The sequence below is a fragment of the Plectropomus leopardus genome, chromosome 11 (genome assembly GCF_026936395.1).
Source record: "Plectropomus leopardus strain MGB_pleo_1.0 chromosome 11, ASM2693639v1, whole genome shotgun sequence".
Lineage (NCBI taxonomy): Eukaryota > Metazoa > Chordata > Actinopteri > Perciformes > Serranidae > Plectropomus > Plectropomus leopardus.
In genome coordinates, this window is record NC_142186.1 from 36,930,532 (window position 1) to 36,943,494 (window position 12,963).

General features: G+C 41.3%; 1 protein-coding gene across 4 annotated transcripts; it reads left to right on the top strand.

Moving 5' to 3' along the window:
• Positions 1-805: 805 nt before the first annotated feature.
• Positions 806-11,909, top strand: LOC121965221 (tropomyosin-like). 4 transcript variants are annotated; one of them, XM_088084816.1, is made up of 9 exons: positions 806-1,115; positions 3,735-3,881; positions 4,087-4,220; positions 5,567-5,684; positions 6,193-6,263; positions 7,947-8,022; positions 10,113-10,175; positions 10,276-10,345; positions 10,904-11,909. In XM_088084816.1, the coding sequence occupies exons 2-9, from the start codon at positions 3,747-3,749 to the stop codon at positions 10,984-10,986; spliced, it is 750 nt and encodes a 249-aa protein (XP_087940942.1). In that variant the 5' UTR covers positions 806-1,115; positions 3,735-3,746; the 3' UTR covers positions 10,987-11,909. The 4 variants fall into 4 exon arrangements, with proteins under 4 accessions (XP_087940942.1, XP_087940939.1, XP_087940941.1 ...); XM_088084813.1 differs by lacking the exon at positions 7,947-8,022 and adding an exon at positions 9,457-9,532 and having other exon boundaries at positions 807-1,115; XM_088084815.1 differs by lacking the exon at positions 7,947-8,022 and adding an exon at positions 9,457-9,532 and having other exon boundaries at positions 807-1,115; positions 3,738-3,881.
• The last annotated feature ends 1,054 nt before the right edge of the window (positions 11,910-12,963 follow it).

Below are 12,963 nucleotides of genomic sequence, written 5' to 3' on the forward strand. Positions count from 1 at the left end.
TTGATCCTTCATGATGAAATGCTGTGGCTGTCAAACACTCAGCTGTTCTACAGTCAAAGTCCTTCACTGCATTTGGTTCTCCGCACCGCTAATCTTACTATCATTGGCTGTTCGTGTTGTCTGTCAGAACATGTCTGGAATGCGTTCTATCAACATTCTATTGACTACGTCTCATATTTCAATCGAGGAAAAGTCATTTCGCAATTGATATCACTATCGTTTTATTCCCCAGCCCTAAATATAATATAATATAATATAATATAATATAATATAATTCAAAGAAATTAAATAATTTGACCTGTTCACATTCTGCATAATGTTTGATGTTTGTTGATGTTTGATGATGTTGATTGTTAAAAGTATTTCTCCTAATTACATATTAAAGTATTCAAATAATACATATACTTTTGTATTTTCGGTCATTAATCAGCTAATATTATCTGTTATGTACTGATTGTGTTGTGAAGTACTAGACCTTTTCAATCCCGAGCAAATTAACTTGATTTCAAGAAATGTCAAGGTAACAACAAAATTACTAAAAAAAAAAACAACCCCCCCAACACCGCCCCTAAAGAAACACAAACACATGCGCACACACACACGCAGACACACACACACACACATACAAATAACCTCAAGGAAGGATTTTTTTGTATCAACATTTTAAATAAATACAATTATTCCTTCATTTTTGTTTTGCTTTTGCTTTCTAAATTATTTATTTACTTTAAAATTCAATTTTAATTTGTTTTTTCGTTTTTTCTTGTGCTGCGTCACTTCCTGTGGAGGGAACTTAACCCGGAAGAGGGCGTGCTCCTGCTCAGTCGGGAATTGGCTGGATTAGGAAGCGGCCAAGACCAGGACCAGAATCAGATCCAGAACCGAAACCGGAGCAACGTTAACCCGACAGCAGGCCCACAACACTCCGAACCACCAAGCCGGTCCAGACCGACAGCGTCCCGCAGTTTGTCCGCTGTTTGTGAAACTTTCTCCGGCAGTTTCTCGCTCAGTTAGCCGCTAACAGCTAGCCCGCCTGCCTGCTAGCAGGGAAGTGACGGCGTCAGGTGAAGTTGGGCTCGAGCCGCAGGTGTGTTTTCTTCAGAGGACTCGGACAGGTGAGAAGAATCACTCAGGTGCTCATCGCCTGCTTTCTTTTAGCTCTCTGAGCACTGAACGCTAGCATGCTAACAGGCTAACAGGGCGGTGGCCCCCCGTTAGCATCGGGAGCTAACGGCTAACTGCAGAACAACAACACGTCACTGCAAAACAACAAATAAAGTACCTGCTAAACAAACAAGGTACGTTAAAAATAACTCAACATTTGAAATGTTGTTTTTTTTGCATGACATGCAATAAATATACAATAAGAAAAAACGTAAATTATAACATTAAAAATATGATATTATTAACATTTATTATAAATAATGAAGCAAATATGTGACATAAACTATAATAAATATTATGTGAAATATATATTCTGTATTTAAATAGGAATCAGTCTTTGACAGGTAAGTTGTAACGCCCAAAAAGCCAACAGATTTTGACCACAGACACACACACACACACACACACACACACACACGCACACACACACACGTCGCGTTGTTGGTTCTGGATGTCACTGTTTATTTGTTCGAGTTTAACCCTTCCACACCTGAGAAAAAAGGCAAATTGTATTTTTTTAAAAACATGGGGAGAAGGCAGTGAGCACCTTAAGAAGACATGACCCAAAAGATAGCAGGAAATTAGTAATGTAATGTAAGTAAATATGTTATTTAAAAATACCTGAAAATCAGTTAAAAAAACTGTATTTTTATAATAATTAGTAATCCCATACAGCTTATTTTCAGGTCATTTTCCTGTCATCTTTAACTATTTTTTTCAGGACATTTCTTGTCAAGGTGCTAATTGCCCTTTTCACATATTTTCAAAAGAAATGAAACCAGTTTTCTCAGCTTTCAGGAGGTGTAAATGGAGGTGAAAGGTGTCTCAGCGCAGCTCAATGATGATGTTGATTCAGGTGTTAAAAGGTTAATGGACACAGCAAAATAAATGGAGTTTTCAGCTGGAAAGTTGGTCTCCAACATTAATTCATCATTGGCTTAAAGCACTAGATTACCCTCTAAAATACAATAAATATATAATCAATAAATTACCAGGAAGATTAACATGGAACATGAAACAAACAGGTGAGATACATGTTAGAGGTACTGTGAATATTATGTTTAATAATAATTATTATTTTTATCTACACTCAGGATATGTTCTAATTGTTATTAAACAAAAATAAACTTAATGTTAATTATTTTTTTTACTTAAGTTAAACTAGGTCACTTTGTGTTAACTACAAAAACAAATATCCTATGACAATATTCATGTTGTAGTGAAACGTGTCTGAACATGTTCATGTCAAGGTGTGAAGAATCAGTGAAAAGATTTAGACTGAAACCCGGCAAGACCTCATTTTTTACCGCTTCAGGTTTTTCAGGTTTAGTGGAACAGCTAAGCGACGTAACTCATCCGAAAACAAGATCTGAAGCAGTAAGTCAGATAATAAGTAGACTGACAGTACATCAATGTGCAGCTATTTAAATATTTAGTTTTTCATCTTTCAAACAAAAAATGAGAAAATAACAGACCAGCACAAACTGCAGGAGCACCACTTAAACCTGTGAGTTTGGAAGCTTTATTTTCTTTAAAAATTACCAAACATTTTCAAAGAAAAAAACATTGCCAAAATGTTTTCTTTTAAAAATTAGCAAAAAATTTAAAGGGAAAAAATGCCCTTTTTAATAAAAAAAAAAAAAGAAAACATGCCTGCAGGTTTGAAAGGCAGATTTGAGAGTAAAATAATATAAACTCCAGCCATGTGAAGTTGTATGCTCCTCCTCTACAGCCAAAATAAAAAACACAAGTGCTTAAATGATTTGACTTGCCTCCCCCTTTTCCACCAACGACGTCCCGCGTCATACATAACGAACAGTCCCTACGTTATATTTAAATTTACAGTTCTAATCCTCTTCTGAACTCATTATTCTTTTTATAACATAATTGAAAAAGCTATTATATAGTACTGAAAATAACGGATAAATCAGAAGTATCGATTGTCGTTGGTGTGTGGTCTTGAACATTTTCCTCAAAGTCATGAAAATGTAAAGTAAAAAAGAGTTTGAACCCTGTGAAGTGAGGTTTCTACTAGAACATTTTTACTACTTTAATTTAAAAAAATACTTCATATGGGAGCTTTTTAGGTCATTTTTTTTAATGTTTTCTTTTGCTTGTTATTTGTTTATTATTATTATTTTTTTGGCATATTTATTTTTTGCATAAAACATTTTTGTTTTATTTGTCAGTTGGGTAATAAGGGACAGGTAGGCAGGCAGGTATAAGGCAAGCATGCACCTGCACCCTTTTTTTACCAGAGCTAGAAAGGCTGCGGGAGATTTCTTTGTTCCTTTGTTCGCTTGCTTGTTATTGGATTAATACATCAAAAGAATAAAAAGAAGTTAAAAAGAAGTAAAAAAGAAAAATCGACTTCTTTTGCATGTATACATCAGATGCCCTTAGTGCGTCAGTGGCCCTTTGATTGTTTGTTTGAAGTTTGATTTCGCCAACAAATGTCTGCTGCTCTATATATTCCTCACGCTGTAAAGTGTGTGTGCTCGCGCTGAGGAAGGAAAATGTCGATACATTCACTGCGTATAAATTACTGATGGCTAATGTTGCTCCTGCAGTAGAAGAAGAAGATGAGCGGAGGATATAGCAGCATCGATGCAGTGAAGAAGAAGATCAAGGTGCTGCAGGAGCAGGCGGAGGAGGCAGAGGACCGAGCTGCCAAACTGCAGAAGGAGGTGGAGAAGGAGAAGAGGTGCAGAGAGGAGGTACGCACTCACCTGGGGTCCGTCAGGTTCTGTCAGATGCCATGAATACTTGTATGTGTTCAAAGGAATGTGAGGTATGAGGTAAAGTCTGCCTGCTCTGTAGTACTCTTTAGTAAAAGTAGCATGTGAGTTGTATTACAGTATTACAGTGTACTGCAGTAGAGAGGTGACGGTGGGCTTTCTGTCCCTGCTTTTTGTCTTGCAGGCAGAGGTGGAGATGACGGCCCTGTGTCGTCGTCTGCAGTTGAGTGAAGATAATCTGGATCAAGCTCAGGGAGAACTGTGCTGCGCCCTCAAGAAACTGGAGGAGGTGGAAAGGGTGGCAGACGAGAGCGAGAGGTCTGACACACCTGAGACACACGTCCCACACACACCTGAGACACACGTCTCACACACACCTGAGACACGTCACACACACACCTGAGACACACGTCTCACACACACCTGAGACACACGTCTCACACACACCTGAGACACACGTCAAACACACCTGAGACACACGTCTCACACACACCTGAGACACACGTCTCACACACACCTGAGACACACGTCTCACACACACCTGAGACACACGTCTCACACACACCTGAGACACACGTCTCACACACACCTGAGACACACGTCAAACACACCTGAGACACACGTCACACACACACCTGAGACACACGTCTCACACACACCTGAGACACACGTCAAACACACCTGAGACACACGTCCCAAACACACCTGAGACACACGTCTCACACACACCTGAGACACGCGTCAAACACACCTGAGACACACGTCCCACACACACCTGAGACACACGTCACACACACACCTGAGACACACGTCCCACACACACCTGAGACACACGTCACACACACACCTGAGACACACGTCTCACACACACCTGAGACACACGTCTCACACACCAGAAGCCAGATGCATAAAACCACAATGTTTAAACATGTTAATCTTTTATTTCTTATCATACACATGTATGATGAATACATGAAACTAACCTGAAAATGGAGCATTTTCACCAAACTGTCACATCAGCAGGGTTCTCCAGTGGTGCTTCAGCCGCCGTCAATATGCAACATTTGTGTAGCTGCTGCTGATTCATCACTATAATGCAAACCATCATCGGGGTAAAAATCCCATTCATCAATATTGTTAATGTTGAGGAGAATGACCAATGATACTTTCACAGTGCTTCACAAGATGAAAGTAAATGATGATCAATTGATGAGTTCATCACATATAAATAATGTAAAATTAGCTTTATTAATGCGCCTTTGATTGACATTTTACAGAATGCTGTGTAGGCAGCAGAAATATCCAAATAACACATCAGTGAAACTGGCAAACAGCCTATAATAATGTTATCCATCTCGTCCTTATCGTTTCACCTGCAGCTATCAGCTGAAACCGTGTGTACGCCCGCTGAGGTGTGCACGTTCCTCCGTTATAAATACCAGCTCACGAAGGGTAAAAGATGTGCGTGTGATTTCTTTGTGTGCACACGGTTTATGAATGTGGCCTCTGGAGGTGTCAGACGTTATTTCTAAAAACAGGCCACACAGACTCATGAATCTCTCCCTCAGCCTTCAACTCCAAAGATGCTGCAGGAGCAAGGATAATTGTAATTTCTTTTTTTTAACTTTATTTAAAAAATGACCAATGAATCTACCTTCTGTCAGAGATAAGAAAGTGATCGAGAACACGGCTCTGAAGAATGAGGAGAAGATAGAGAAGCTGGAGTATCAGCTGAAAGAAGCCAAAGCGATCGCAGAGGAGGCCGACTGCAAATATGAAGAGGTACATATACAGAATTGTGTTATATTACAGTTTGGTTGATTGCTTTTTTTTGTTATATACTTTTTTTTAATTGAAGTTTTTCCATTTTAAGAACACCAACACACATAGACGAGAGAAGAAAACAAACAAAAAAGAATCCGCTGATTAAACAGAAGCACAACATCGTCTCTGCCTTGTACACAACACTCGTGAATTAAAAGTCCATCAACAAAGTACGAAATCTTTGTGGGAGTCATCAGGTGACGTATTCTCCGAAACAAGCCCAGAAACAAAAACCAGATCTCTGCATCTGTATGTCACAGCTGTAATTCATTAAAAACAAGCATTCTTAGTATTAGTTAGACATGAGACGTACATGCAAAAGAAGAATGTTATCGCGAGAGGAGAAGTCGCATAACATCCCTCGACTGAAAAGTGTACTGTCCCTTTAAAGAGAGGCAGAAACACGGATCAGCTGCGTTAACGTCGCATGAGATCTATGACATCATGTTGTGTTTTTGATTGACAGATTGCTCGTAAACTGGTGATGGTGGAAGGAGAACTGGAACGAGCTGAAGAAAGAGCCGGGCAGGGACAGAGGTCTATCACACACACACACACACACACACACACACACACACACACACCATATATAAACACAGCACAGTACCCAATGCATTAAAAACAAACTCATGACACTCTGCGTCTGGACTGGCAGCTGCCGAGGTGCCCCTGAGCAAGTCCCCAAACTCCCAAATGCTTAAGCTGCTGTGCGGCAGAAATCGGTCTTTCTGATTCGTGTGTGAATCAAGAAAAACAACCGTAGAGTACATGATCGTCATCGTACGACAAACACAACACTATCACTGCTGTCATGTGTGTTTCTAACCGCTGCTTACAGCACGAAGCCCATGCTGCTTTTCCACAGTCACAGTCTGGTGTGGTCTGGTGTGGTCTGGTGTGGTCTGGTGTGGTCTGGTGTGGTCTGGTCTGGTCTGGTCTGGTCTGGTTTGGTTTGGCATGTCAGCCCAGTGCAGCAGGGATTTGTGCTCCATCACAACAGGGTGACCCACTTTAAAGAGATAGTTGTGGATGTTTGAAGTGGAGCAGTATGGGGTACTTTATGTAAACTCAGTAGAGATGGGGATCCTTAATATTCATTGATATTGAAATCAATATCAAGACTCCTTAACGATCTGAGTCTTTATCGATACCATTATTGATACTTTTCTGTTATTTGGTGGAAAGATGAGGTGACAAAACGTTTTTAACAGAACTGGTTTTGCTTTTATTGCTTAAAAGATGACTGTTTCTTTTGTACTGCTGGAAGAACAAAAAACACCCAAACAGCTGTATTACTCAAGTTTTTCACCAAAAACAAAATTTTCCTCCTCTTTAAGTTACATTTGAACACATCATGGTGAAGTTTCATTTAGCTTTGCCTAATAGTCATTTTTCTGAGCCGAACGTTATTTCTTTAGAGAACTTCTCTTATCCTGCTGATTTCAACTCTGATTTCAAAATCGTGTTACTGTTTTTAACTGAGGGGCCGTGGTGCTCAGCAGCAGCAGCTGACAGAGGTGCAGCAGGTTTTTTGACCTTTGACAGTTGAAGACTCTGCATTTACGTTCTGCTTCATGTTCAGTTGACGTAGTGATTTCAATGAGGTGACTCGCCTCGAGATGTAATGTTACATTATAGGCGCCACAGGATTCGACAGCAGTATCAGTAAACTCATACATTACTGATTTTTGGGTTTTCTAAAAACGTAGAACCAGGCCCTCAGTAGAACCGGGTTTTGATCCCCATCCCGAATAGTCATAGTGGTCGGCGTGCAGAAACAGACAGGGCGTGCACGCCGCAGGGGCTGATATCAAGGCGTATTTTAGCCACCTGGAAGTTAACTAACACAGACCACTTACTGACCGGTGGTAATAACCAGTGGTCCGTGCTTAAGTTATTAAGTTAATTTAAGTTATTAAGTTAATTTAAGTTAGTTTAAGTTATTATCATCAGATATCATGTAATCCTTTATTATGAGTTGTCATAACAGAAAAATCATGTGTTTGAACAGATAATAAGTAGATTAACAAATCGTAACAGTTATTGATCCAGCATGTAATACCACTAATGATCAGACTAGTGACCTCACCATGATGTCACGCCGCCGCAGTGACAGTGCTCTAATCTCTCTTCCTGTCTGTTTCCATGGAAACACGTTGATGCTCCTGCATGTCCCGCACCATGTCTTTCTGCCTGTCTGGCCGCCTGCATGCGTAACAGTAAGGTTCGGAGGTTGGAGGAGCAGCTGAGGAGTTTCGACCAATCAATGAAGAGCCTGCAGGCGTCTGAGGACAAGGTACTGAGGGTCACATGACCCCCCCGCCTGCTGTCGTTCAAACCAAAGGAGCTCCTCCTCCTGACCTCCTGCTGCCTCCTGTGACCTCTGACCTTTGGCTGCTGCTTCAGCTCCACCTCCTGCTGCTGCTTTTTGCATGACTTTAACTGCTGCATCCCCAAAAACCGCACACACACACACCTGTCCATAACAAACCACACACACACACACACACACACCTGTCCATAACAAACCACACACACACACACACACACACACACACACACACCTGTCCATAACAAACCACACACACACACACACACACCTGTCCATAACAAACCACACACACACACACACACACACCTGTCCATAACAAACCACACACACACACACACACACCTGCCCATAACAAACCACACACACACACACACACACACACACACCTGTCCATAACAAACCACACACACACACACACACACACCTGTCCATAACAAACCACACACACACACACACACACACACACACACACACACACACACACACACACACTCTCACCTGTCACACACACACACACACACACACACACACACCCACACACCACACCCACACACACACACACACACACCTGTCCATAACAAACCACACACACACACACACACACACACACACCTGTCCATAACAAACCACACACACACACACACACACACACCTGTCCATAACAAACCACACACACACACACACACACACACACACACACACACACCTGTCCATAACAAACCACACACACACACACACACACACACACACACACACCTACCCATAACAACCCACACACACACACACACACACACACACACACCCACACACCTGTGCACACCAAAACACGCACACACACACACACACACACACACACACACACACACCTGTCCATAACAAACCACACACACACACACACACACACACACCTGTCCATAACAAACCACACACACACACACACACACACACACACACACACACACACACACACACACACACCTGTCCATAACAAACCACACACACACACACACACACACACACACACACACACACCTGTCCATAACAAACCACACACACACACACACACACACACACACACACACATGTCCATAACAAACCACACACACACACACACACACACACACACCTGTCCATAACAAACCACACACACACACACACACACACACACACACACACACACACACACACACACCTGTCCCATAACAAACCACACACACACACACCTGTCCCATAACAAACCACACACACACACACACACACACACACACACACACACACACACACACACACACACCTGTACGACAGCACACAACAATAAGTTGATGTAAGCACCGTAACTAAAGATTCAGCTCACCTGTTTGACGCCGTCTGTCGTCTGATTTGACCTTTGACCTGCAGCAAAACTCGAGAGTTGGAGGAGGAGCTGAAAACTGTCTGCACTAGTTCGAGGTCTCTGACGGCCCAGACTGAGAAGGTAGGAGGAGGACCTCCAGTTTGTGTTTAACTGGTGTTTCTGGTTCGGTGTTTGAAGCACCGGCGTCACCGATGTGTGTGTTCAGACCCAGCAGCGATGTCACGGTGTGGCGACACACTCAGGTGTACGTTCGTGCGTGGCTGCAGTCAGGTGAGAGGTCGGAACATCCGCGTTATCACCATCACATTTGGAAATGTCGTTTACCTGGATTTGTTTCAGCAGTCAGCCTGTTCCTAATAAACTGACCCATCACACTCACCTGTGGGGACTTTTTGGTGCATTTTAGTCTCTTTTCCTCCTGCGTGTTGTGATAATCGTGCGTGTGTTCATGCATACGTCATAACTGTAGTCCAGATTGTGTATTCAAAAACTCTATGAAAGTAGAAAATCACATCTATGTGGAATGTTTTTATGACCTGATTTTGAAAAGTGAGTATGAGTGAGTGTGATTTTAAAGTGGGCCCTAAAGGGTTAAAAACTCTTTCAGGATTTGACTAAAACGTGTCCTAAAACCTGATGAGCTGTCGTCTGCGTCGGTTCACCTGCTTCTCTGATATCTGTCGGTCTCTGTCTCCCTCAGTACGCTCTACAGGAAGATCGGTACGAAGAAGAGATCCGTAATCTGTCCAGAAAACTCAGGGAGGTGAGTCACTGACTTCCTGTTTACCTGTTTATTACCTGTAGACTTCCTGTTTGTGACCTGTGGACTTCCTGTTTGTGACCTGCTCGTTTCCTGGTTGCAGGCTGAGAGCAGAGCCGAGTGTGCGGAGCGTTTAGTTGCCAAACACGAGAAAAACATCGACTCTCTGGAAGGTGAGACGGTTTCCTCTTCTGTCGCTGTTTATGAATATGTCCTAATAATTATCCGTCCGCGTGTCCGACATCTTCTGCTTATCTGGGACAGAAATAATAATTAATACATTAAGATAATAATAATTAATAATTAACACATGTAAGATAATAATGTACCCTTTAAAATCTGAGCAAAGTGGTTTGAATTATTTTGAAAATATGGAAAAAAGGCAATGAACAACATAACTGGAAAAAACTCAAAAATGCAAGAAATTTGTAGATTTAGGATTTTTTTTAAGGGCTATGGATAAGTGTCTGTAGGACTATTTTTATTATTTATTATTTAAATATCACAAAATGATTATAAATTTTAAACGTTACTGTTTGTGTTTTTTAAAAGCTATTTTTTAGGTATTTATATTCTTGTATTTTACTTTACTGTTTCTCTTTTGCTAATTTCTGGGTTATTTGCTCGTTGCCTTTTTTTCATGTTTTTGAAAAAAAATCAAGCCTGTCGATGCAGGTGTTAAAGGGTTAATATCATCATAAACTAACGGCGTCTTGCTCTCTGTGTTTCAGATGCTTTGACTTCGGCCAAAAACGCCAACATGGAGCTCCAGGCGACTCTGACTCACACTATGGAGGAGCTCAACTCCTGCTGAGCCTCCCCCTCTGCCTCCCCCCTGCTCCTCCCTCCCCCCTCTGCTGCCTGACAGGTGGACGTCAGGGACTCTGAGGCCAAAACATTCCTGTAACTCCTCCTTCCACTCCTCCCCTCTCCTCTGCTCCTGGCGCACATTAGGGAGGTCAAACATTCCTCCCCCCTGCTTCTTCCCTCACCTCCTCTCCTCCCTTCTGCTGGCTGCTTGGTGGATGTCAGGAAACACCTCTCCCTTTTTAACCCCTCCCCCTTTTCTGCTCCTCCTCTCCTGGTGGAGGTGAGAGAGGAGTCGGCGTGCCCCCCACCTCCTGAATGATTCCTGCTTTCACACATTCCTTCTTTGATTATTGAATTCTTATTTGGAGTGTTGCTTTAATTTACTCCTTGTGTCTGGACCTCCTCCTCCTTCTCCTCCTCCTCCTCCTCCTCCTCCTCCTCACCCCCTGACAGTGCCAACTCCCCCCTACCTTCCCCTCCTCAGTATTATGTGCAGGAGGCCAGACTTAGGAGCTATAAGGGAGTTTAACCGTGACTTACAGCCATTCCCTCGTTATGAACTAATTAACGACTAACTAAGTGTTTGTCTTAACGGTTTGTCGTTACTTTGTTATTAATTGATTGATTGACTGATTGATTGATTGATGGATAGATAGAGCAGACATCCTGTCAGCCAATGATTTATTAGTTTGGTTCGAAGTAGCCAATCACAGCGAAGCATTCCACTGTCAAAACACGGTAGACTGAGGGCCAATCACAGACACAGGTGACCTTTGCCTGACGACACGAATAAATGAAGTTTAGAAAATGTTTTTATCCTGAAGCCAGTGATGATGTCATCACCGCGCTGATGTCACAGCTCATTGTAATAAATCATGAAGACAGGATTTTATAAAATAAAAGCACTGCACTGGTATTTAGATCCAAGCTTGACTCACTGTGTTTTTTTTTTTTTTGTCATTTACTTTTTATTGGTTTTTAATTTTACATGTAAACAGACAAACAGTCAAACAATCAACATGAAGACCTATAGATGAGTATAGAAGTATCAAGGAAAAAGTATAAGCGTACATAGGGGGACTGGTAAATACCTCCAGTTGAGAAATCAAGAAAAAAGAAATAAAAATAAAGTAATGAGTACTTATAAGTATTCTGATAGTACAGATTGAAATTACCTGAAATCCGGTCTTATGGTAGAGACAAATGCACACCATTTTTGCCAATTATCAATAAATGCCTCTTTTTGTGTTCTTAAATTAAAAGTGATTCTTTCCATTACAAAGATGCTGTACACTGTATCAATCCATTCATCTACACTAGGTGCCTCCCTCTTCAGCCATTTCTTCGTTATTGATTTCTTACAAGCCACCAGTAATATTCTCAATAGATATTTATCTTTGTTCCTCCAATCCAGATCCTGTAGATCCACCAAATACAACAAACTGAAACAGAAAGTTATTTTTGTTGAAAACACAGTCTCTAGAGTTTGATGTACCTGTAACCAAAATGGGGTCACAGCAGGGCAACACCAGAATATCTGATAGTGATTCGCCTCTTCGCTTCCACAACATCTCCAACATTCTGTCTGATTGGAAAAAGTTCTCTTTTGATGGAGTATAGAAATAGCGAATGACATTTTTCCATGCATATTCTCTCCAGAGCGGAGAATTTGTTGTTTTCCATTGTTGTTTAAAAATTTCCTTCCAGTTCTCCTGAGCAATTATGGTGTTGCCTTCAGTTTCCCATCTTGATTTTACATTAGATGTATTTTCTTTGTTAAGAGATTGAAGACTTGTGTATAGTTTTGAAATTATCTTCTTATTAGGTTCATCTTTATAAGCTTTTACGAATACCTGTAGGGTATCATTTTCAGGTTCATAATTCTTTATAATTTTTTTCCTGATATAGTCTCTTATTTGTATATACCTGAATAGGTCCTGGTTTTGTAAACCAAATTTGTCCTTGAGATCTTGGAAACTTC